The 27,314-nt window shown below is 37.2% G+C and overlaps 2 protein-coding genes across 4 annotated transcripts in view; one reads left to right on the top strand and one right to left on the bottom strand.

Moving 5' to 3' along the window:
* Nucleotides 1–14,358, top strand: part of JMY (junction mediating and regulatory protein, p53 cofactor) — a 66,790-nt gene extending 52,432 nt beyond the window's left edge. Inside the window, exons 8-11 of the mRNA XM_071579827.1 lie at nucleotides 2,114–2,209; nucleotides 3,410–3,959; nucleotides 5,479–5,789; nucleotides 8,958–14,358. Of these exons, the coding sequence (XP_071435928.1) occupies nucleotides 2,114–2,209; nucleotides 3,410–3,959; nucleotides 5,479–5,786 (954 nt within the window). The 3' untranslated portion in view covers nucleotides 5,787–5,789; nucleotides 8,958–14,358. The remainder of the gene's footprint in view (nucleotides 1–2,113; nucleotides 2,210–3,409; nucleotides 3,960–5,478; nucleotides 5,790–8,957) is intronic.
* A 655-nt stretch (nucleotides 14,359–15,013) lies between these two features.
* Nucleotides 15,014–27,314, bottom strand: part of HOMER1 (homer scaffold protein 1) — a 103,201-nt gene continuing 90,900 nt past the window's right edge. For all 3 annotated transcript variants that reach the window (XM_071580763.1, XM_071580764.1, XM_071580762.1), the window contains one exon: nucleotides 15,014–25,514. In XM_071580763.1, coding sequence (XP_071436864.1) covers nucleotides 25,326–25,514 — 189 coding nt within the window. In that variant the 3' untranslated portion in view covers nucleotides 15,014–25,325. The remainder of the gene's footprint in view (nucleotides 25,515–27,314) is intronic.

Genomic DNA, 27,314 nt, shown 5'->3' with positions numbered 1-27,314 from the left:
GAGTACAGCATCAGGTAGCTGGTATGAATAAGGAAATGATAGACATTTGTTTTTAAATCTCAAGCTTCTTTGTTGTTTTCCTTCTTTCTCTACAAGAAATTACTTGTATTATGTTGTATTAATGTGTAGTTCCAGCTGGATGTTCCATGATTCTCTGTGTACTCTCATCACAGAGAATGGGCTAACTAGTCTAACTCTTGTTCTGAGCATAATTGACTTTATCTTAAAGAATATTCAAATTCTGGACTGGGTCTTGGGAGCTGATACAGTATCAATATTTAATAAAGGTCACTGACAAAGATGCATTGAAATCCAAGTCTCTTTCATTCAGGTTTCAATTAGATTAGTGAAAGTGATTCTATTTCATCCTTATACATTTTTAACATTGATACATTTGTCCAGGAAGTCATCTGCATAATTTATTTTATGGAAAGGCTATTTTTCAAAGGTAGTATATATTGGAATACTCTTTCAGGAACTTAAAAAAAATTTTTTTTCAGTTCTTACAATAGGGCAAAGAAATTTACTGTGTAGATTGTAGCCCATTTATCACTCTTAAAAATAAGACTTAACAAAGCCAAAGGATTTTCCTGTCTCTCAGATACTACAGTGCTTTATATTATGGAGTTGCCTGTTTGTATTATATAAAGAATTTTTAAGTTTGTGGGGGTTTTTTCTGTTAGTAATGTCACTGAAAATTTCTAACATTATTGTAAAACACATTGAAAGTCGCTAGTTTTCCAAATCTGAAACCAAATAAGAATTGCAATTTCACTATTTTATTTAAAAAAAAAAAAAAAACCCCTAAAAACAACAGAAGAAAACCTATTTGAGTTTGCCTCTACTTCAGGAAGTTGAATCTGAACACATGTAACATTCAGATTCAGTAGGCGGTAGACCTACTCTTTCTTCTTGTTATAAGCTCTTCTTCATGTTTCTGTTTTAACTTCTAGCCCCGTTGCTCAGTTAGTTTCCTTTTACCACATGCTTCTTTTCCTCTTCACCTCTTCTGGTTTCCTGTCCTTAGTATTTTTCAGACATATTCTCCTCTTTATCTCCCTATTGTATCTGTAATTTCTTCCTTCCAAATGACAGGAGGTGGCTCTTTATGAAGGACACCAGGCCCCTGGCTCACTTATGAAAATGGCAGGCAGGCAAACACTGCTTTTGTGTGGACTGAAGGACAGTAACAGGTTCACAGAAGTGATCAGAATTTTGAGTTAGGAAGCTGTTCTTTAAAAAGTAATAATACTGTGAGTAATTTAAGGATTAAAACTGCTGCTTTTCTTCAGTCAGCTGTTTTACCACTTTTCCTGGTGGCTTCCAAACTTGCATGCAGTGAATTTCACTGTCTGATAACTAGCTTAGTTTTTCAGTAAATCTGACTTGAGGAGTTATGGTTTGTAAATTTTATGAAATTTTGTGAGAAAGGATGACTAGTTAAAGGAAATGGATCCAGAGGTGTGTTTTTGTGAATATAAGATTGTCAAAAAAATGTGCACAACTGTCTTAGCTGCAAGAAAGAGCTTCAAAGCTCTACTTAAGTGCAACTACATAAAATCAAACTGGGTGAAATAATGACATCTTCAGTTAAGTAAATACAAATAAGAAAACATCTACATAATTTGCTTAGTATTGGATTCAAACCCTTGACACACTGAGTTCTATGACATCTTGTACTCTGAAAATAATAATATTACTTGTTTAAAAGATCAACCTTGCAATTTGGATTGTTATTTTGTTCTTGAAATGAGCAAAACTGGATACTGGTTTGCTGTGTAACTAATATATGCAATTTTTAATTCTAGTAGGCTTCTTTCAGTACAGCATTCTGTCACAGTCCAGTTATTATTTCTCAAAGTAACAAATCTTCTCAGTGTTCTCATGCAAGATTGAAATATTTCTTTACTGACCTTAGTGTTTCTTTGAGATTACAAACCAGGAAATGCATGTTAGTTTTTAAGGGGAAGACAAAGACCAAGTTTTAGAGTTTGGGAATGTGTAACTTTTTAAGTAATTCTTGACATTTAGTAGAACAGTTACTTAATTTTTTTAATAATGCCAAATACAGTGTTGGGTGTAATATTTACAAATTTTCCATATATTTTCTCAGAAGCGAGATCAGTTGCAAGATGAAGAAGAAAGAAAAAGCTCCTGGGTTAGTCAGGAACGACAGAAAACACTGGACAGACTTCGTTCATTTAAGCAGGTAACAGAAGAGTTGTTTTTTTCTGCCAGTTTCCTTTGCAAAGTCATTTCACTCGCTCCAGGGCTATACTGTGCTTCATTGTGCAGCTAACTGTTCTTTGGAAAATGCATAACAAAATACGGCACTGGGGGTAACAGATTCCTCTGGCTGTTGCATTCCCCGCGCCAGAGTAAGCTTCTATTCACTCATACCTATCCCTCGTGACAAGACACTTACCAAATGTTCTTAAAAAAGACGTAATCTAAAAGGTATTTCCCAGAAACAGCATTACCATCTGACATACCCCCTAGCACTGATTACTCGAATACCTGCCAATACCTGCCTCTTCCTATTACAATGGAAGCATCAGAAAATGGATAGAATGAAGGGGAATAAAGGAGAAGGATAAGGAAAGGGCTGAAAGTCCAGGAAAACAGAGACTGTTTTCATGGGTGAAGATATGTTTTTGTTTTGTTGAATACATAAAAAAATAAAGGTAGGAGAAGTTTCTTTACTGGAAAGTTGTCTTGTTCAGCAGTACAATCTTCATGTCCTTATTGTTTGCATGATTCTTGAATTGCATAACTTCTGTAAATTAAAGCAAATTTACTTACATTGTTACATATTACTACTTTAGGCCTCCTACAGTTGTGTAGAATACTTGTCTTTAAGAAGCAGTTTAATTTTTGCCTAAAAAGGCCATAGATGAAACTAATATGAAAAGACAGATAATGAGGCAGCAAATTTAAGAACTAAATTAACAATACTTTGAGTGTCTTAAAACATTTGATGTTATCAAGACATATCTTTTAAAGCAGTATGACTCACATCTAAGGCCAGTGTATTAGGTCAGAGAGACTCTTACTGGTGTCTCAGATCTAATGCACTTTCAGAGGAAGCCACTGACTGTTGCAAGAAGGAATTTATTTTTTTTCTGAAAACTAAAAACAAATACTATCTGGTTCTTAGATAAATCCTAACAACCGGCCATGTAGATCCCTGACAAAATCAATCACATGTAAATTGCGACTTACCTAAGAGTAAAAATGAAGAAAATGGATCTTTTATTTTATAAAGGTCAGGTTATGTTTGCTTTGGTTTTACATCCAGAGCAAAATGAAATCTATTTGTCAGAAAGGCAAACCCTAATGACAGGTACTTAAAATCTACAACAGTTCATTGTAGGTACTTACCTAATTGTCAATACCTTATTGACTTTAGCGGTACCCTGGGCAAGTCATACTTAAATCAACCAGACTACGACTGGCTCATGCAAAAAGAAAATGTGCAGCCAGCTCAGTGTCCTCTGCCGATCAGCCTCAATCTTTGCCAGCAACCATAAAAGTCCAAGAGAAAAGTGAAGAGGCAGAATTGGAAAGTGCAGTTCAGCCTTTGCAAGTGCAGGAACCTACAAGCTTAAAACTTCAAGATATCTCATTGCCTCCTAATGGTGTTACCTCTGAACTGCCCCATGTCAGCACTTCTCCACTCACCAGTAACCAGCTTCAACCAGAGACTGTTACTGGAGAACAGCTTCCAGCCCCTTTGCCTCCACCACCTCCACCTCTGCCTCCACCTTTGCCCTCCAAGGAAGATGCCACCAAACCCTTAGTGAAAAATGACAGCTTTGTTAAACGTCAGAGTGTGGAGAAAGGAGTCCAGCACTCTTCTGGTGTCCCACCAGCACATCTGTTTGATAGCAGTCAGCTAGTCAGTGCCAAGAAGAAGCTTAAGAAGACTGGTGATCTAGAAGGTTTACAGAGGAGGAGAGGTAATGTTTTAATTTCTGCATATTTCATTTATTGTTATTAATTTAAAAATTGTAATGCACATCCATTTCTCTTTTGAATTGTTCTGTAGGAAAGTGTGTACTGTGATTAACTTACTATTAATGGGGAAGTTGTTAAATCCTTTTCAATTGAGAGATACTGGCAACTCAAACCTTAGGACCTTTATGACAGAGTATGACATACTTGTTCAGTTAGAAAATACTTATGAAATTGACTCTTGTGCTATACCATGTTAGATTAGGTAGAAAAAGGAGCCAAATGTTATAAAAGAATCTTTATGTATCTATTTACTGCCAGCACTGCAAATACTATATGCTTCACCTGAGGGTGCAGTGTTTTTTTAATAACAGAATAACAGTAATTTTTCTGTAGTCCTATTGTTTATTTTGCAGGTACACATTTTATCTTGGAATTTCATATAAAGCAACTATTGTATGTGTATGTACATCATAATATGCCAAATATAGTCACATTATATCATCACTGTTAAAGAGTATTGTTACTGTCTGCAGCAGTACTTACCTGCTGCTCTGTATCCCCTGAGATGTTCAAATCTCTACATGGCTTCAGAAAGTTGTCTATGTGCGACAGAAAGCACTTGCTTTACAGTCCTTCCTTCCTCTCTCAAATGTGTAGCTCTGTATGCTTTTACTTCTCTTTTGTCTATTCTAACTGTCCGGCCCATTAGTCTGCTGGACAAAGCTTACTCATAAATGCAAACCAAGTTTTAAAAAATGTATTCTACCATATAACAAAAACCCCTGGAGATGGATATTCGAGCATTGATTGTTAAGTGCTGTACATTTTATATTCTAGTGTATGCAAACTGTTTAAAACATTGTAACTTTATTCTCACTCATTCTCTCGGATGGAGATCTTGCCTACTTGCAGCTCTTCAAAAAGCCAAAGCCTGGGGTCTTTTTCTGCAGAAAACTAGTTTCAAAATCAGTGGTAAAGGAAGGATTCGCCACAACATTTATCTTTTACTTCTCTGTTTTCATCAGTTATAAAGGAAGGGAATTTTTATAGGTATGCTGTGACCAGGTGATAATAAATACATGAAACCAGAGAAGCAGTAAAATGCATGCTGTTGCAATTGGCTATATTGCTGTTTCTCTCACTGGCATGTCGTAATAGTCATGCAGCAGGCAAAATTAGCCATAAAATGCAAGTGGTGAGAATGGATTGCACAGTCCAGTACCTAAGGTATGTATTCATTAACTGAGTTTCAAAGTTAAAAAAAAAAGTTACAAACACTTATCATTGTGTTGGATTCATTTCAGCCTATTTCAAAAATCATAATTGTCTATATAAACCACTTTTGACCTGGTAGTAAGGAAGATAAATTTAGAGGCTGAAACAATATTGAAGCTACCATTATACTTACTGAATGGGACTATCGCATTAATAGTGTGTTGCTATTTTTTGGTCTCTAGGAAATAAAAATTAAGACTGATAAAATGTAGTAAAAAGAGCACTGAATCTTTTGATTTACTGCAGTGAGTTCCCCGATGGATGAAGTGCTGGCTTCCTTGAAACGTGGCAGCTTTCACTTAAGAAAAGTTGAGCAGAGAAGTCTTCCTCCTTTTCCTGATGAAGATGATAGCAATAACATCTTGGCACAGATCAGGAAAGGGGTGAAACTGAAGAAAGTGCAGAAAGATGTTTTGAGAGAATCCTTTACAATTTTGCCTGATACTGACCCTCTGACAAGGAGCATCCATGAAGCACTGCGGCGGATTAAGGAAGCATCACCCGAGTCAGAGGATGAAGAGGAGAGTTTGCCTTGCACAGACTGGGAAAATTAACCTGTAATTAAACTACATTTTAAAAAAATATTTCTGCAACAGTTTTTCTATAACAAATAGCAAATAAGCCTCACACTGTGCATTCTGAGAGACTTAGCACAAATGTGACTAAACTGCCTGACACCCTGTGTGGTAAAACATGCACATATGAATTGAGTATCAGTGACTTTTCAAAGAATTTAAGGTTTATAATAAGGAAAAGTTTGAGAGACAATATCTTTTTATTGTTTGAGTACTTTTGCTAAATATTGACACGACTGCTCCCAGAAAAAGCTCTATTTAATTTAGTAAATTTGAAGGGATAGTTCCCCAGTTACCAAAAAGCTTTAAAAAGCAGCACAACTGCTCTTGAATGCACCTTATACTTATTTTCTAATTTCTTCTAGCCTTGTAAAAATTTGGCATGTGTATCACTTTCAGACTGAGTATCTCTGAAGAGCAGTTAGACTTGAATGCTGAACACATTGAAATCTCATGGGTTACCCTGTGACTGACTTCATGATAGCTTGGTTTCAATTTCTAAAATCTCTGACTTAATTGAATTTCCAGGCTACAAACAGTAAATACACAAAAATAATTTATACTTCTGCTATTCATATGAATTCCATGAACTTGCATTATACTAAGCTACAATGCCTGAAAGTACAGATACTAGATTTCAGCAGATGAAGTTAATGATTTCAGAACAAACCAAAAATTGGCAAGAGATAAGTTTTCACAATTATGGCTGCACCAGTAGCACAAAGAAATTCTTGATTACGACAGCAGCATAAAGCACTATTCTGTGGTCGTTCTTTTCTGCTGCTGGAACTTGAGTATCAATGACGGTTCCCACTGAACTTAAACTTTGAGAAAACCAGAGGTATTACATATCTATAAAGAATTTAAAAATCTGTTTAGAAATCAAAGGCTATTTTAATAGGAAGACAAATATTTGTAATCCTTGCAACACAGCTCACAGTAGAAAACAGCTAATTCTTGAAAATTCACAATCTGGCATTTTTACCCCACTTAGTTACTACCATAGCTGGAGAGTGATTGTTGGTAAAGTGCTACAGATGTTTAAAAACTGATTGTGACATAGCACATCATCTGCTGAATGTTCTTGTGTATATGAAATACTATGTCTCAAACTGTTCTATTGGTATGCCATTTTCAAATAATATTTAAAATTTTTAAAAAGGAAAATAAATGTTGCCTTTATTTCCTCATGAACTAGCCATTAGCCACCCTAGTCATTTAATATTATTTAATCATGGCTTGCTCCTTCTATTCCATACCAAATGTACTGCTAGTTTGGGAGTTAAAAATCCAGGAGTGGAGATGTACTTAACTCTTGCTGAAATTCAAAGTGAAAATAACTTTTCTTGGGTATAAATTTTTTCTACCCTTGCAATACTGAAATCTCCCACTACCACAGCCCTTCAGAAAACAAGTGACAGCTGTAAGAAACGACATGCCTTGGAACTGGCTTGGCTTTCTTACTGAAATTATTCTGATTTCCTAAATAACAGACCAAATTTAAACTTTGTGCTTTGAATTTATGGTTTTAGTAAATCTGTTTTACTGTTTAGGATCTTGTTTGTATTTTTTTGGCAAGAGAAAAAAGAATTTTCCAAGAATGACTTACAATTTTTTTTAGTCTAATTGGTTGTCCTTCTTAGCATTTTCCATTGGAAATACATTGTCTTAGAATTCTTCTACGTTCATTGCCATACAATATAACTACACATTTTCCTCTGCTATTTGCAACCCCGTAAAAGCAGTTCAGATTGCAGTCCCTGTAGTACACTTGTTGTTGTTTCCTTTTTACCAGTCTATATCCCTCCGAGGTCCCATGAAATCACTTGAACCTAAAAGCAGGTTGCCACTGTCAGAGTTCTGAGTGTGCTCCTTGGGAGTTCTTCACATATCTGGGACCTGCTTTCCCTTACCAATGTCCTATTTTATTATGAAAACAATGCTCTATTTATGAGGTGAGATTATTTAATAGATAACAATCTAATGATAAATAGTTGTACAAAACAGCTATAGGCACAGAAAGAAGAAGTGGGCCCCTGCTATCGAAGCACGTGAAATGTTTTGGGAGAACAGAGATGGAGACAAAACCCTTGAGAAATTCAGCTGAATAAATACTTTCCTTATTAGATGAGTGTGCTTGTTCAAATAGACAGGCTTACTAGAATTCATTATACAAAAGTAAAATGTGATGAAAGACTGTCATAGAAATTGCAGACTAGTATTTTTTACTATAGGGCTATCCATTTAATACAATGCTTTAAGACTGACCTACTGATTTTTAAGTGGTAAGTTCTGCACACACCAAAAACTAGCAGAGGGCTTTTTAGGTTGAAAACAGTCACATGACAGTATATTGGCACGTGTTAGGAATGATACTTAATTGCATGTTTATCTATATCTGTATAGGCACTTATTTGCCTTAGCAGTGAAGGCTAATCTGATACAGTGCCAAAAAATGTCCTGATGTATCTGCAGAGAGTATTAACAGTGCTCACTGAAGTGGTTTCATTAATTATTGAACTTTGAAGACAAACTAATAGTAACTAATTCTTGCAGGAGACTTAGTAATTTCTAGTATTACCTTCTACATAAAATTATGACTTACTTCTTTAACAACAGTTCCTTCTTTACAGACACTCTAAACCACATGCAAGGGTGTTGAGGTATTCTGTATATTGAAGCAGCTGAACAAGTCGTATAAATATGCAGTAACTTCTGTGTGAAAAATCCAAGAGATTAATGGTTATCAAAAGTATCCCAAGCATATATGCATATGTGTACATAATGGTACACATAAGGCACAATGGTACATTAAGAGTACTTCTAAGGAATGCAAATCCTGGGTTGCTGTGAGTGGTGGACAAAGCGATACAAAGTGAGCTTTTGCTCTCTGTACTCTTGTAGTGCAGTACTTTGGGCCTGTTTAATCTGCATGCACTGCCAGTAACACCAGAAGGCAAAAAAAAAGACCGGATCATACTATGTGTGTTCTGGCTCCAGAGTATGTCATTACCGTGGGAGTGAAGAGAATCTTTGCTCAGTGCATGCTGCTCAGTATTGCATGTTAGAATTGCCTGATAAGTTGATCAGAGAATATTTGTACAGCCGTTTAGCTTTTCAGATGTTCCTTTTTCTTTTTTTCTCAAACAGGTGATTGACAGCCACCAACGTGGGAAAAGAAACGCCAGCTGAAGATTACTTTTCCTCTGCATTTCTGAAAATTTAGAGCCAGCAGTAACGACCATCAGTTCCACAGGAGGCTTTCTTTGGCAAAGAAATAAATAGTCTTTCTTTGGCAAATAACTCAGTACATGGAAAAAATGGCCTGAAATGTTAATTTCAGGTCACTTTTTTCTTTATTTGTTCAAACAAATCCTGGTTTGGGCAGAAAGCTAAGCTGTTTAGATGTGCATTTTATACTATCAAGGTTGGCCAATTCTTAAGCACTTTTTATATTTGCGTTAGTAATGTGTGGCCAGTTAAGTGAGGGGAGCATTTTTAGTTGGGTGACTACTTGCTGTTAGAGTAACCTTGGGATTCCAAACCAGCTATAAAATGTCCCCTTCACTGCACTGAGTATCTCATGTGCTTGAAAATTCAACCAAGTGGCTCCTGGAAGAGAAGCTTGCTTTGTAGCAATGTGTATTCAAGAAAGAACAGAATTTCTCGTTGCACTACAGTAGCTGAAATTCAGTAACATGCAACTAAGACTTTTTTCTTCTTAGTTTGAAGAACTGTATGTCAGTATGAAAAGCAAAAAGTGACCATAGCACAATGAGAAGTAAGAGTTGAATTCAGTACATATTCCGGAATGTGTTTGTTTCTATCATGATACATTAGCAAGACATTCTGCAGCACCTTTTTAGAAGGTCATTTGTAGTCTGACATCTTTTTAAAGTAGACATTTTCATGCTTTTTTAAAATAATATTTAGCTATGCTGAACCAAGTTAGTTATACTTTAATCATTTGTTATAAGAAGCAATATTTTGTAATTTCATACTTAAAAATATTTTTCTCTTTTGGTTTAAAATGGCTCTTGATTAGTCTAAGCAGCCTTCTTTAATAAAGATCAAAGCACTTAAATGTACTGATAATTCAATTGTGAAAATCATGCTTTTCCTGCTGATTTTCATTATTCCCTTAGTGGCTACAGAAGTGTTTGTATTTCATACCCACAAGCCTGCTGGCTGAAAAACGTTTCTTTTGATTCTGACTGTTTTATTTTTAAAGGAGGGTTACAACTTCCTCTGCAGTGAATACTTAGGAGTAGTCCTAAACTTCATGACTAATGGCTGCAGGCAGCTACTCTTACAATACCACAGTACCAAGATATGTGTCAATACAATGATACAGATAGCCTTGTACCACCTAAAAACCTCATGTGGTATTAAAGTCAGCCCATTCACTTCTAAGAAAACTGAATTTTCACTAGCATTTTGTTTTTACTAGTGTGACGTACACTGTGTTTGAGAAATACACAGTCCTTGTCCTTTGTGTAATGTGGTCCATTCACTGTTCCTCTTTTGACAGATAAACTACTATGGGGATTCGGGTTCTTTTAAGTGGAGTTACTCATTGCTGCTGTCACATAAAGGAACACGTACTGTGTTAAAATTTATAACAGGGGATTTTGTGTCTTGCCGTTTACTTATAGAAAGAGGAGCGGGAGAACTTACTTTAGCAATAGGCTGTGTAACCTAAAGGAACCTCAGCTCTTGGACCCTTCAGTTGTTTTGCTGTGGCTGTCCAAAAATTAAAGCTCTGTCAAACATCTTGAAAGGATTTTCTTAACCGTGTTGCCTTACTTATAAAGTTAGTGAGCATTCATTTTCAAAGCACGTGCAACCAGTGTTACTGCAGAGTTGTATCGATTTTGCTGTGTTAGTTGTCAGGTCTATTTGTCTGTCCTGAGATCAGCTCTGTGAAATACCTGATACTGGCTTTCCATAGGCCTAAAATAGCTACATGATGTTTTTTTCTTAAACTGCTTATCTGCACTCTGAGTTACATGGTATGGTTGCAAGCTGTCTAATGCTGTGTTCGTGCAGCAAAAGCATCAATTTCAAAGTTCATCATAATTATTTGACACTGCCTATACCATAAGCTGTGGTGCACTTTTGTTCTGCATTTGTCTGTAATTTGTCACCACACATTAAAACCAAGGTAATCAAATAAAGTTTTGGCTGTAGCACAGAGCAGAACTATGACATAGAATGGTAATTCACATTATACAATTCATTTGAAACTTAGTGCTAAATTAACAGTGGTGAGAAGCAGCTTCTATATCCATATTTTCATATTTTTCAGCCTGCAGTTTTATTCCTTGGCATATGCATATAGGACATGAGGAAAATTACAAGCCAAGGAAAAATAGTGTAATTTTTAAAGTATAGGTGCAGTGGTTTCCTTGCACAACATGTTTGTCTGCAGTTTACCACTGTGTTGTGATTTATCTTAATAGCTTCATGCTGTACTGTAGTACAGTTTTCAGATATGTTTACCATGTGATCTGTCATCTTTGCCTTGAAAAATGTGTGCATGATTGATAAAAAGTTACTATGTTTCATATTTAGCTGAAATCTTAGATTCCTGTAATAGCTTAGTCTGTATAGAAATGGAGTTCTCATATGAGCATGTATTTTATGCGCACACAAGAAGTAGTTGTTATGCTGAGCATAGCAGTATATATCAGTTCAAAACTGCCATCTTCTGTGTGGAAAGTGAATGTTTGGTTTTTTCACATCCTGCTTTAAAAAAAAAAACCAAAACACCTGAATTTTAATCCTCACTGAGTCACTAGATGTCACAATTTCAAACTAACTTTTCTCTTTGATATAAAAGTTGTGCATATGTAGTGTACAGGGGCTGATGCACAAGACTTACATCCTTTGTAATGTGACATTTTCCAGTGGGTTGGCTACAGCAGCAAATGAGGAAAGTTTATTTACAAGAAACTTACGGAAATGATGACAGTCCCGCATTGAGGTCTGTTCTTCCATAGCTGAGAAAAGTGTAATAATTGTGTTGGTTCTTGAGAAATCTTGGCAAGCATCACTAAGAAACAAGACATAAGCACATGCAAGGAGCCTCCATAAAAAGACCTCTCTGCCTATTGGTATTTTTTATTTCATTGTTCTGACTGCATTGTTTTGTTGCTAGTTATTTATCTTACGCAGTTTGTCGGCTTTTGGGCTTTTTCCATTTTTAGAAACTTCTTTCCTTGCTCAAATTAAAACTTTTACTATGGTGTAATTGATCCAGTGAGGTAAAGAGTTGGAATGCATAACGTTTATTGTACAAATGCTTATGTAAGGACTGAAAAATATTTACTGAGTGGGAACAAGAAACTAAATACTCAGTTTCTACTAAAATAACCAAAATGTAAGGTGAAGAGCAGTAGTCTTTTGTTCAGAAATGGAATTTGCATCAAAAAAATGTCATGCTCTCATTCACAGAGGTTCCAGATCCTTTACAAATGACCAATAGTCTTACTCATGTTAGTGTATTTTTGTGTGTGAGTCACCTGTCTAGGGTAGATGAAGGCTTTTTTATTTTTCTCAAACATCCCTATCAAGGTTTGTTGTTTTTTTTTTTAAATCTGACAGTCTGCATCCTACACCAGACACTTGTAAAATAAATTAGTATGATTATATATTGTGTTCTTTTGTGACTGCATTGGGGATAGAACTTAACCTACTTCACTCTATTATTTGTAAAGAATCATTTTGAGTATAAGCACTATATTCTGTACTGTTTAATATTAATGACAGATGCATTATTGAAGATGCAACTTATTGAGGAGGCAGAAACCTTATTGGTTAATGCTACTCTTATTCCAGTTGTTGCACTGAATTTCAAGAGTGTAATTTGTAAATCAAGTTTGCTCATGCATGTAATCAGATTTTATTCTCACTGTAGTGCTTATGTAATGAAATTACTTGGATATATTTCTGGTAATGATTCCATAAGCATGGACAATATGTTGTTGTGTTTCGCATTACAGAATTAACATTAGAAACAAGCAAAGCTTCTTGCAAAGAAAAGGAGTAATGGAAGCACCTTACTGGGAGAGTGTGTTGCATGATGTCAGTGCTGTTAGAGCTGACAAACAGTAGGTCATCCTAGACTTGACTGCAAACTGCTCTTTGGTGTAATAAGCACATTGACCCTATTGCTATCAATGCTATCAACATCAGTGACTATTTTTAACCTATAAATCTACTGTAACTTAAATTTTCCTACAAAATGAATTTATATTTAATTGATTCCTAGTACATAAATACTTAAAATTAGAGCTTTTGGGAGGGTCGAGGGAGGGAGGGCATGCCGGTATATTTGTGGGAGGGGCTGTTTCATGTACAGTTCTTTGCACTTCCTGTTCAGTTTGACTGTTAGTCCAAAACTCACAGCTCTGACTGTGGTGAATCTGTAACCTGACATTTAAGTATTTCTGTTGTGATTTGGGTCTTCTATATTCTGTGGCCCAGAGCTTTAGAATTTGACAGAAAAGGTCAATTCTCAAATGTGAATGCTCTGTTCCTCCTTTATGGGAAATGACCAAGCAATGAATTTTACTCTGCTGAGTTTCCAGTATCAATGTAGAGCATTATTTAAAGCTGTTACCTAAGGCTGTTACCCAGCATTTTGTCCCTTGAAAGCAAGTAAAAAGGTTGATTACTGTTTTGGTGCATATAGTCCAAACTCTGCAGAGATTTTATTCCAGAGACTGTTGCCTATTCAGCAATTTGTTGTAGACTGGCTTAATTTTCATATTACGAACTTATTTTTGATTTCTGAATTGGGAAATAGGTGTTGGGCAAACATATTTTTATTTCTGAATTGGGAAATAGTTATTTGGCATTGGGGATACTCAATATCTGTCAGTGTGTTGTTGCAGTTGCCATATGTTTTGAATTTCATCTTAAGTGTATACAAAATGCATCATCATAAAAGGAGAGCTTAAGAATTGCAGATGGCTGCAAGTTGTCTTGCATGAATGAAGCCAGTGAAGCTTTGTGAAACTAACTTCTTTGTTAAGCTGTTGAATAAATAAGAAATAATCTAAAGAAAACAATTTTCCATTCACTAGCTTTGTGCAATATTATCATTAGACTCAGACACTACTAGCACATTGTGCTTGGCTTTAAGAAAGTTCTTTAACTCCATTATATTCAAAAGGACATATTAAATGCGTATTTTATTGTAAACAATTCTGCAACTTTACTATGCCTGAAAATGCTCAAAGTTATACAGTGTTAAGCACATGTCTTAAAAAAAAAGGATTAAAAACTAAACAGACATTTCTAGCAATACCTAAAAACTAAAAAAAGTTTTAATTGTCTGCTTTTTGTTTTTTTTCTTTAGTGCAGCTTTTCTGCAATGCAAGTTTATTTCTGTGTATTTCATGTTTTTTTTATTATCATGATTCAGAAATATAAACCTGTATGCAAAGTACTGCATTCACTGTATTATACATGCAATGTAACATCATACTCACAGTTTTGGTGCTTTAAAATTATTCTTTTTCTTTATTAAAGGATATTTATTTGACCACTGTCTTGGTTTTAATTTGTAATATGTACCAACATTAAAAAAATATTTTTTGTAGAGTTTGGTTCCCACAAAAGATTTCCGATCTAATTCATTTAGGTTCCCTTTGTTGCTCTTTTAACTCTTCAAGATGCCTGTTACTCCTTAATGGCAGGTGGTTAAGTCTAAGCTATGTTGCAGCAGGGAATAATTATATTTAGGTAACACCTTTGTAAACAAAGTCCCATGAACAATTTAGTATTATAGAAGAATCTTGCTCTTAAATAAAGCAAGATAGTTGTGCGTTAAATACAAATCACATCCACTTTCCATCTCTTAGTCAAAAGGCAGAAACATTCTATGAAAAAAGGTAAAAGTTTAAATCCAGCAATGTTAAGAGCTTAGCTCTGGGCAGCGTGTGACCCTGGTGTGGGGGCCTCTGCAGGACACATTGATGTGCCATCAACTGGTATCTGCTTTGGCTTTGGCTTCAGTAGATAGGTAGGTGTTTTTTATGAGTTTGGTGGGTTTCCCTACAGACTGGAAGTGTATTTAATGCATGGATCAAAATTGCAGATTAGTGATTATATCTGTAGGCACACTTGGAAGGCAGTGCTGTGCTATGCAGAACAAGGCTTAAATGCTTGTAAAACACATAAAAGATGAAAGATACATATAACCATCCTTTATTATTTTTCCTGTTCATTACATGTCAGATATAAAGCAAAGGTACATTGTAAATAAATGTTCACTGGGCCACAGTGCCTTTGGAACTTCTAGTAATAAATCCCCTCTTTATCACGGGAACCACTGATAATATGCAGGGTTTCTTTTGGTTCCACCACTTGCTACTGAGCAGAGGCAATAGGTACAAGGGAGAGAAGTAAAAATGGAACACAAGTTTGTCAGATCTATTTTCCAAACAGATGAACCTTTCTCAGCATTTCTTACTGCTGCTTCCCGTCACAGGGAGAAGCTCGTCTCATAGGCTTCATTCTTCCTGCTGTAAGGAGGAAGCTTACAGGAATCCTGGACTTCTGCAGTATCTGAATCTCCAAATCACCGAGCCACTAGCATGTCACTGCCACCACCACAGTCTGAGCTCTGCTCATGTCACAGATCACTATCTTGAGTCTAGTGTTGGGGAGTTTTGCCATTGTTTTTACCTTTTCGGAGTGAGGGTTATAATTAAGGATAAAATGGCCTCTGCAAACTTTAGATGTACCATGTCAGTCATTAAGCTGTTAGGAATCATCGCTTTGGTGACACAAACTGCCCTGGAGGAGAAAACCATTCCAGAAGTTTTACCAGGAAGGTACAGCAACATTGCCCTATAACCTACCTTGCTCACGGAAGTGCTGCAAGTTTGTGTCAAACTCTACATCCTGCAGTATTGTTCCCATGGAGATGCCTTCCTGCCCTCTCCCCCTCTGCACTAAGATTCTCAGTCTCTCCTACTTTCTCTAAACTTTTTGCAAGTCTTCACTACAATCATGCTCACTGTCTGGACTTTCATCAGCTCAAAAGACAGCATATCTGCCTTGAAACGTTGCCTCCAGAGGAAGGGCTGGTGAATAAAAACAGGCAGAGATTATTATCTACTGTTAAATCTGCTGTCTGTCTGTGTTGGTGCTGGGGTTCACTCATTAATCAACCAAAAATCTGGGGGAAAAAACCCAAGCCGGAACAAAAATTACATTTGCATTTATCTGTTGTCTTATCCCTTTATTCGTACTGTAGTTGTGTGCTCTCTGTGGGATGTTTGTTGGAGATACTTGTGCCACAGGCAAATTACCTGTATTGCCTTCTTGTGACCCTTTCTCCTCACCGTGGAGACAACAGACTTCTTGACATCTCTGAGACATCTCCCTACACTCCATATTGCTTATATAAGGCCACGCGCATTGATGGTCTTTCAAACAAAAATCACTGTTTACTTCATTCTTTTTAACTATTTCTCTAATTAGCATCACAGTCCCTCTGTACATTTGCTGTTTAAAAGTCACAGGAATAAGAAAAATTGAAGAACCATGCAATTCATACAAAGCACTTACATTAACTATACTTTTTGTTCCTCAGTACTTTATTTTAACCCCATTAAATTCAAGTAAGAATGTAACTGAGCTCTTAGCATACAGAGTCATCAGTGCATGCTCAAACTACCATGCATGTTATATGCACAATTTAAACAACACAACAGACGTTTCATGAATCAACTTCAGTTGAAGCATCTTAGAGTAATGGCCTTTTTTCCCCCCACACTCTCTTGCTGTGAGTAAAATAACTGTTGGAGTGGATAGAGTCCTGTGAAAACAATTTCACAGTGAAACCATTGCACACTGCTCTTGGTTTCCAATGATATGTTAAAAAAAAAAGCAAACTGGCATTAAAATATAAATTTGATAGTATTTAAAAAACATAAAAATCAGAAATCCTATACTTCTGTTGCTGATACTTTTGTTGTTCCTGTAATGGTTTCCTTAAGATTTCTACTGCTAAGTAATCCACTGAAGTGCCTACTGGTTGAAGGCCTCTCTTAATAGCAAACTAAGATGAAATATAAGCTCATTACTTCCCCTTCTGCCCAGCACCACTGTATGAGCAAATTATTTCCACCCCATCTGCAACAGCATTTTATGTGTCCTGTCATGCACCCTCTGCCTTGCTCTGTCACTCAGCTTTAACTCAGCTTTAACTCAAACTGTGCTCAGTGGGTCAGGTTCTCAGCTTTTGCGAGGTCTGGCCATTCATGAGCCATTCTTCTGGTGCCTGTGGCCAGCAGACAGGGTCAAGAAAAGCTGAGAGACACTTGCAGCATGTCTACTGTCATTAACATATTCTGTGAAAATATGGGAGGAGTGCAGGAATTGCCCTGCATCAAAGGTAATATTAGTTAACTATGCTTGACTGATAAAGCAAATCTCTATTCAGGAGATTAGGTTTGCCACTCTTAAAAAAAAAAAAGGTGTCTATTTGGGCCATATTTTTGGGGAGAACATGAGACACACATTGCCTACCAGGACAAGCTTTGCTTAGATTTGAACAAATATTACATCTAAACCACATTTAAGTACTCAAAAGCAGTTACAGTTGCAAGCAAATGCTCTGTCCCATTTTGTAGAAAAAAACCCCAACCCTTCAAGTCTTCAGCTTTTAATCTCAATTTCAATAAGAAACTTTGAACAGAAATTTGTGTCCCAGCCAGTATTTGTTGAGACTGCTATCAGTCATCTGGGATAAACCTGGGCTCTGTTCCCAGCCACCAGCCCAAGATAACTAAAGACTCCCTGCCTTTTGAGGCCCAGATGATTTAATCTGCTGCAGTCCTTGAGGAACACTTAAGGTTGCACCAATGCTTCTGAGTAAGAACTACTTGATACTGTCAGTACCAGGTTGACTGAAGGCAAAATTTAACTTCTGCTCCCTTTGGAGCTCACCCAGTGGACAGAGCCTAACTGTTTTCCAAGAGCACACTACAATGTTTTTCATTTATACATCAACATGTCATTGCAATAGCAAGTCATAGAGTTTTGTTTAAAAAAACCCAAAACAACAAAAACCCCCAAACTTAGCCTGAAATACTGTAAATTAGAATCTGTCAAGACCTTCCAGGCAATGAAGGCCTGATCCCTTGACACACCACTGTCACCAGCTGTTTTCCAAGTAGCTACATGCCAGCATTAATGTCACAAAGGATGCAGCACCATGCTTGTGGGGGTCAGGGAGGTCAGTTTATGACTGCCTCTAGTAGCGTTCCTCTCCTGGTGTAGCGTCTCAAAATAGAGACTTCAAATGTTACAGCCAGTTCCACTGCCACCTAATAGCTACTCTCGAGCTGTAAAACCAGCCTCAAAGGATGGTGGTGAATCCATTCTTATCCTCTAAGTAAACCCTCATCACTGCCAAGGTTACAGGTGGTTGCCCATTCGGACATTCTGGCAGTTCCTGGTGCAGTTGATTGTCCAGTCACAGAGCTAACACTGCGCTCTGTGAGGCCTTGTTTCCTTATGCATTTTAGATACCTATGTCCTTGTTACAGCTTCAGTACTACAATTTGGCCCAAGTGTCAAAATTCCCTTAAAACTCTCGGAAATGACAGCACTGTTTGCCACCTGCCCAACCTGCCAGTCTGGACTGTGTCCCATAGCAGAATTTCCTGGTCTGACTTGGGCACACTGCAGCAGTTGCACAGAGATGTGCTCCCATCTTTGTACTGATTCTCTCATGGAGGTTTCCAATGTTGGAAATCTTTGCAAAAGACCTGTCACCCATCCTAGCTGATGACAGAAATTCTCTGGCTTAATGGGAATTTTTGCTGCTAGGTATAGGATGCCTTTGTTTTAGCGGGAAAATCAGATTAGTTTCTTCTTAAAGCAGCCTGCCAGTCCTAAGACATTTTTATATTTGGACTTCAGGAGTTACATGTGCCTTATTGGGATTTGTGCAATGCAGTCATCATCAGCAAAACCAAACAAACTCCTGTCTTCTGAAAATATTTGCTTTGGTCCCTTTTAGTCCTCATGGCGTGCTTCAGTCGTGCTTGTTTAGAACATCCCCAATGCTTTTCACTGCCTCTTCTCTTGGCATGTTTGGCTGGCTGGCTCCTTCACTGAGGCTGAGATGTTCATTTACAACAGTCAACACTTCATCCTGACAGGTATCTTTTATGAAGGTGGGTTTTGGAGGTTGCTGATGTGCCTGATAGGTAAGCTTGGACACTGAATTTTTATGTGTCCTATCCCATAAGCAGTTTAGGACTTATATTTACTGTAAACATGTGCTTTGTTGCTCCATGTTATGCAGGAGAAAAGAACATAGGAAAAAAGGAAAAATACAAGATATACAGGATAAAGAAACTTTTTGACTTTCAAATGGTAGCAACAACCACCTCTAACAGAGCTTTCATAATTTTTTTTTTCAAAGAGGTGGGGGAAAGGAGCTTGTATCAAACCAGTACATTACTCTGCTTTTTTAAGATATGCAGAATGAAATTTCCCGTTTTCTCCCTCTGCAAGCAAAACTCTGAATGTGCAGAATGCTCTGGACGAGAAGGGCTTGACTAGCAATGATGGGGCTGCAGTTTGAACAGCAGCTTCTGAGCCAAGGACAACTAGCCCTTCTGGATTGCTTCTGGGACAGACACAAGTGCAGGTAGCAGGTGCAGCAGTCAGGCTGTGCAGCAGGGACTCAGTGCAGGATGCTCACACAAGATACTACTTGAATCACTCAACTACATAGCACTACCCTGGCTCCTCTCACTAAGCGAAAGTCAAAGAGAGCTGTGCCTTTCATGGATAGATTTCTGTTTTCCATTGCCTAAAGATTACTGAGAAACAAAACTGCTGGAACTATAAAAATAACTGTACATTCAGATGTGGACAAAGTAGATTTCATTTTTACATTTCCATCCATAGGTAAGGGTTGTGATGTCTTTCCTGCAGGCAAGTACAAGATCATTTTGCTTCACATTTCTTTTGTTTAGAGACAACTCCATTGATCATTTAACAAAATACAAGCTAGACTCAAGAATTCCGTATGTCTTGTTCCCTCTCTGAAAATATCAACCTTGCAATTATCTGCATGACCATATTTAACTCAACGGGAGGAAATCCATTATATTTGCACATACCTTGTCAGTGTAGCTCTTCCTCTCCCCATAGCACCTGGATGCATGTATTGTTTGTGAAGGTCCTTTTTTCTGCCTTCTTCTTGATCTACTGGGAAAAAAAATCCTTCCTCTTCAAGAATTACCACAGTCACAGAAATGCAACTTGTCTTCCAAGAAAATGTCTAGGTTGCTATTCTCAACCTAATGAAAGCAAAAGCAGCTGGCACACTGCAGGATCCGTGCAGTGAGATGAGGCTTAGATAAGAGCAGATGAGAAGCCCCAGAGCAGAAGTGGACAAAGTTGGAAAATTCTTCCAAGTTAAAAGAAAGAAAAACCCTAAAACCCAGCTCAGAATTCTATTACACAAACACCACAGGTGATAGGAACTGATGGCAAGAAAAAATGGGGAGCATCATCAACCGCTACTGATGACTAATACTGGTACCAAACCTCTAGAGATGTAAAGGTAAAAGACCAAAAGGACATGGGGTTTGCAGACTGTCAGGACTTCAGCCATGTTCATGAAACACACCGTCAGTGCTGACCTTGAGAAGCCTATAGCAATCAGAACAGAGTTTTGGCAAGCCAGGTGTGCTCCATGTCAGGATGACATGAACACTTAAGGAAAGTGAGATCCTTTCAGGTGGTTTGTCCTTCCCTATGCAAACCATACTTGCCTATTTTACAACTACACAAGGGTTCCACACTAGGGAATCTTTTTGAAATCTATGTTTCCCCTGCCCTGCCCCAAATTGAAACCATCTTTGACAGTTACTCTTCTTCCCATGCCTTTATGTGAAAATGATTAAACCTGCCGGATGTATTGTTGCATCTGAGCTTTGCTTGTGCAAGACTCAGCAATGAAGGAAAAAGTTATTATATTGTGTTTCTTTGGTCCTAGGATGAGCCACCAGCAGTACAGAAGCAATACTGGCAACTACAGGTCCCTGAGAGGTTGTGGCGGGCAAGCTATGAGACCTCATATGGTGTAAAAACCCACTTCTGTCTATAGTATCTAGAGGTATTGTGATATTTACACTGGCACCTGCTTTTTGGCTAGGTTGTATGGCCACAAGAGTGGACATGAGCTCAACTGATTCCAGGATCTAACAAAAACCTCTGCTCATTGTTCCAAAACATTTAGTGTAATGGGGCAAATTAATCCTACTTGTCTGAAGTAAGTGGAGTAAAATGAGGAACTAAGGCTACTAAGCAAAATCAGATTTTAAATAACATCTGTTATGTTGTGATATGCTCTCTGCTCAGCACTGTTCAGAGGTAGTGCACATATGCAGCATTACTAAGAAAATGTAAACAAGACAAATTGAACATTGCTTTGCAGAGTCAGGTCCATTTCCTGAAAAAAAAACCCTAATGTATAGGTGTGCACTTAACTGGCATGTCCAGTTACTGAGACTGAACTACACACATTTGGATGGAGTTTCTTGGTGGTCCTTTTTTAATTGCTTTTTTTTTTTGTGGCAACCAGACCTAATTTCTAAATAGATTCATCTTTGGCCTCAAGATCCAAGATTTCTGCAGTCAACCAAGTGAAGTGCTTTTACTGATATCCACAGTGCTGCAGAGAATTAAGATCTGTAAGAGCTTTCCATTCCTCTCTCTATGTGGCATTTCTGAAAAATGGTTTTGATTTTTGAATGCGGTGTTCACAGAGTGCTGTTCAGCAACCACTTCAGTACAGAATATATAAGATGATATAGAATGGAGCCTGTTATTGAAGGTAAATCTGATGTTAATCTCTAACTGGTAGAAAAATTAGCAGAAATCAGAAACCTTTTGCAACTGACAAGTGAAGACACATCCCCAAATATTAATCTTTAATTGATGCATTGTTCATTCTTGCAGGGTTTTCTTTAAAGGAATTATCCTGGGAATGCCACCGACAGCATTAAACAATACTTGTTTGTGTAACATCTGGTTTAGCCCTTTATTTATTTATTTATTTATATTTTACCTGAAAATGTATTTTCTTAGAGACCTTATAACAGCATTTCTGCATTATCAGTTCATTTTTTTCTCCTCTTTCCTGGCCAGGAAAAGGAACTCCCAGTCTGCAACAGACAGTTTAATTCACATGTTTTACTTTGTCCACAAAGAAAAACGCAGTTTCTGGATCATTGAGGCAATATGGATTATGAACAAGACACTCCAAAAACTAGCTATCCAGACAGGGATATACTTACAAAAAATCTTTTATGTCAAAGTCAGGATTTCACAACATAACATGCTAATGCAAAATCCAGTAGCACCTGAAAGAGTAAGGTAGCTGCTGCTATCACTTGCACATACTTGAAAAAGATTTAAGGGAAAAAAAAGGTGTAAAAGTACATTCGCCAGAGAAAAACACGTGTTTTTCAAAATAAAAAATTGTGGGTTTGATTTTTTCTCTTTTTAACTCTTTTTCTCTTTTCCTTTTTAAAATTTTTGTTATTACTCTTCCGTATTTCTGTGAGGCTTACGGTAATTCTTTTTGCTTTGTTCAAGACTAGTTGCCATGTAACAAGTTATACACAAAGTGACTGCCTTCCCCTTCAGTGCAAGTTGATGGTCATGTTTTCAGGCTATTGTACTGAACACTGTTTTCTTGTATACATATTTCCATAGTTTCATCAAAGATAGATACAATGTACAGTACCTGTCTCTCAGACAGTAACGGTTTAAACCGTAAAACTTTTATCTTAAAACAGAAGTGGAGAGGCTACAGTAGGTATAGCCACCTAAGTATGAACTTTAGATCACAATTTCTAAACACTTGCCTACTGTACATAAACATTAAAAATAGTCTCAGACATAGGATTTTATTTATATGTGCACGTATGTCCACCTTATCCCACATTTATGTTTGGCAACTATTTGGGAATTCAAAGGTGCAGCCCTCAGTAATTGCATTATTAAAAAAAAAAAAAAGAAAAAAGAAATTAAGTGTATCTATTCTATGAGAAAAGAAATTCTCAAATATCAATTTCCAATTTTAAATTTAATTTGAATAGGAAAATATTAAAAATGTGCACATCTAAATTTTTCCATGTTCTCTATATACATATGTGTGTGTACTTATACATAGAAATGCTCATGTACCACACATATTCACAAAATTTAAGTGGAAATATTTCAGTCCACTATCTTCCCACACGTATGACATCATATCTTTAAAAATGTCAATAATAGTATCATTAAAAATAATATTACATTTATTCCATCATTAACTTTTTATTCTTCATCCTTATTATGTCCACTGAGCATTAACAGGCGAAATTCTCCTTGCACTTCCACAGATGTTATGCCAACGAAATGTTGCTGACATCACATCAAAGACACATGGTTTACAGCAGCACAAGTGACAGGAGAATCAGGCCCAAATATCCCCAGGAAAATTAAAAACTGGCTGTATCTGCTCAGCTGGACCTGATGAAGATATACACATCACTGTCTAAAATCCCCTGAATGAAAAACATATAGTTCACCACAAAGTTTTCAACCAGTAGCACAATGACACAAGCTCCCCCCACCCCTTTAATAAATGTGAGAAAATACCCTAAAAAATATGGAGAAAGCGTAAACATTGTGTATATTACATACCATATAATACAAGACAGTTTAGCATTTGACCTAAGCCATTTCCCTGACTAGTCAGGGGAAACCTGAAAAATCACTGGTAAATAAAAAACCCCCAAGGTATTTTAGAAATAAAGCATGTCTTTCCAATATAAATGACAACCCGTGTGTATTATATGGTATATACACACAGTACACACATGAAAACAAACTTATCTTTTCTACTTTGAATATCAGTCTCTAAGTGAAGAAAATTGTGTTGTACAAATTTAATAAGCAGCTAGACTTCATGTTTAACATTCAAATTAATTTGGGGAGCAAACAAGGGTTCGTGCATCTTTCAGCTCTGAAGTCTGAAACTCATTCATCCATTTTAAAAAAGCCCTCTTCAACATTACAAGCAATTTATGGCAAGAATGCACTGTGATGCAAGACATATGACACTTGGCTTACCTTTCAAAAAGCTGGGTCATTTTAAATAAATCTATTATATAAAGAAATGTGTGTTTGCCAAAAGTCTGTTAAAATTACATCAAAACAACCTTAAAACTTGCTCACGGAGGGTAATAGAATGCAATTTCCTGTTTTTAAACACTTAGTTAACAGTTCAGAATATTGCCTGGTGTAGTTTTGATAAAGATGTGATATGAAGACCCATAAAAGAGTAAACATGTCTTCAATTCAATTTGCTATGACAACAGAACTTCAAGAACTGGCCTTCTTGGCTAGACAAGTTCAGTGTATGAGCAATCCCTTGCAATTGCTCCATAGCTCTATGCCCTTAATGCAATCTGTAACAAAACAGTGCTCCCCATAAGTCATTATTCACAAAACCTGAATTTCATGTGACATTCTGAAAAAGCCTCCTGCAGAACAGGTTAACAGTTAATTGAACATTCAATCTATGTATCAAGGCCAGAGAAACAATTGGCCATTCCTTGTTATTTGTGCATGTCAATTTTAAAATTAAAAATTTCCATTTAAAATTCCCAAGGGGTTTTGGGCTTTTTTTCCTCAGGGGACTCACCTTGCATCATTGGTTGGCTTGAAAATATGGTTAAGCGGAAGATAGTATCTCACTGTAATTACATGGAATTCATATGAAAAATTACACCTTACATCGGACAATATTGTAGAACACCAGAGTAGCTCCATAAAGAAATACGGTATCTTCCAGTATATATATATATATAAAAAATCAAAAACCAACCAACCAACCAAAAAAACCCAAAAAGAATAAGTTTATACAAGCAGTTATAGTAAATTTGTTTCAATTAAAGATGCAGCTCTCTCTCATTTCTGGCAAGAATAAATTGGTACCAGCACTGCTTCTCCACAGTGCAATGTATCCTGAGAAATTATTTAGAATAACAAAATACTGGGCTGTCATCACTAAGTTCTTGCACAAAACACAGCAATTAAATATCTTAAATAAATAAAACAGCAGAAAACCTCTATTGTATCTACAACAAAAAGGGGATGTGACCTGGGACACTGCTAATTCTTCCATCACTGATAATTAGAAAAGGATTGCATTCAATTATTGTTAACATCTTTCAAGTTATCTGTGGCCAATAATGTACAAGGAGGTAATTTGTAATTCAAGTTTTTTGTTTGTGAATTTTCTTCAACTAGGTACAAGCTGAGTTCTAAATTTTACATTGAAATACAACTCAAATTTAAAACAATCCCTCTCAGAGGAGCATTGTCTAATTTTGTGCAACTTTGATGCAGAGCCCAACACAGTCCTATGAAGAGAGACAGTGCATCTTTAAGCTGATTGGCACTGAAATCCCATTTTCTTTAACTGCATTCTATTAACTTGGCCAAGTTATCTCGTAATTCTGTTAGTTCAAATATTTTTCCATCAAGAATTTCTAAAAGGGTCTTCAAGTTATTGCGAAAAGCTTCTTGCTCATTCTGACTTTTCTCCAGACGTTGCTCTAGATCAGACAGCTGGCCTTCCAGATCTTTGTTTCGAATTTCTACTTCCTTCAGAGAAAACACATAACATGTTAATGTGTTGTCTGCAAACAGAAAGCAGTCTAACCTCCAGCTGATCTTTGTGTGCTATTTCTGTCAATGGCTTTTTAAAACAATTGATGAACCTTTACAGTTTCCAATAAGCCCAAACCAGAACCTGAATTGTTACTGTGATTCCATATATACTGCCACTTCCTCCTTGATTTCCATAATTATCTGAAGGACAGAAACTTTTGGAGAGGGATAAAATTTAGTCAGTGAAAAAATTATACATCTACTCAGGTAAGTTACTACTTCTATCATTTAGAAATCTACCGCCTAATAAAAACAGCTTCTCAGAGGTTTATTTAAGTTCAAGTATGCCCTAATTTATACAACATGAATTGCTCAAGGACATGTTGCCTGTCAAATAGTCTCATGGAGAAACCCCCCCGGAACACTGCCTTACAGACAGAGGAGTATCTGACAGGCCTTTGTACTCTGAAAATTCAGACGGGAACATAACCTACCAAGAGTGATGTCAAGGTGACATTGACTGTAACAAATGTAAACCATGAAGTGCAAGCTGCACATCTTGCCTTGCTGCACAGGTGGAGCCGCACCTGTAAACCCCACAGCAGCGCAGCTGTGGCAGCAAGGATAGCGAGACACCTGTCACTGCTGTATGGACAAGCCATTCCCATACAGCAGGTGCAAAGATGAAGAGGCAGCATTTTAGACACAGCTGAGGAATCTGACCCTGGGCAAGCTCAGCTCTCATTCACAAGGAGACACCCCTGGCATCAGCCTGCTGGGACTCCATGCAGCTCCAGCTTGTATCTGACAAGGGAGGGAGGTCACGGCTGCTCAGCACTCGGCAAACCAGGTGCCTGCTCTTTGATCAGATTACTAATGTAGCAGTCACATGGGTCTGGAACAGCATATTGTTCTTTGTTCCACTAATCGCACACCTCATAAATTCATGCTAAATTTTGTCATTTCAGTTACAAAAATCACTTTCAAAAGCAGCACGGGGACAGTGTGTTTAGCACACCATACATCCTGCGTGGCCATTCTCTGGGAAACTGCATAGTTAATTCATATTTATGTATAGTAACATGTTATTCAACACCTCTTCCCTTTATGGTGCCTTTGTGTCACAAAGCTTTAATGCGCCTGCTCTGAGTTTTTACTAGTTTCACAAAGCAATAGGGAGGAAGATTTGGCAGCAGGCACTGCTCCCAGCATGAGTGACTCCTTTTTCAGCCCTCCAACTCTCCCACAGTTTTTGCTGTGATTTTTCTGACACCTCAAACCTAAGAAATATATTCCTGTATACAGTGGGTTAACCTATACAGAAAATATATCTGGGCATTCAAGAGTAGCAGGTATAAAATGGCAGCCCTGTGTCAAAGTCCATGGCCTGAGAAACGTTTCCACTTGTTCAGAGGGGTCTGATGGCAGCATTGATTGTGTGCTGTATCCCTGGCTAAAGGAAGGATGGGATGATGCGGTCAGTGCTCAGTTTCAGCTCCCAACCACTGCAGCAGGTGGGAGCTTCAGGACCCCTTCAGAGGTGCAGATGGAGAAGACAGAATATCAGGACTGTCAGTGCCTCATAATTGCAGCTGCTTGTGGAGCCAAGGGTTACATCTAAGCCAAATTGAATACCTCCCTTACTTCTTGTTTGTAAATGAGCAAGTTAAAAACTATGGAGCATTGGTCTTGAACATCACAGCTGAGAGCAAGAATTACCCTTTGCTGGCAGTGTCAAAAGAATAAATAACATCTTTAGCACTGAACAATATAGTTGCCAAAGCACTAAAAGAA

This window comes from Pithys albifrons, chromosome Z (genome assembly GCF_047495875.1).
Source record: "Pithys albifrons albifrons isolate INPA30051 chromosome Z, PitAlb_v1, whole genome shotgun sequence".
In the NCBI taxonomy this organism is placed as follows: Eukaryota; Metazoa; Chordata; class Aves; order Passeriformes; family Thamnophilidae; genus Pithys; species Pithys albifrons.
Note: the sequence above shows the minus strand (reverse complement) of the source record. Positions and strands in the feature narration are given on the sequence as shown.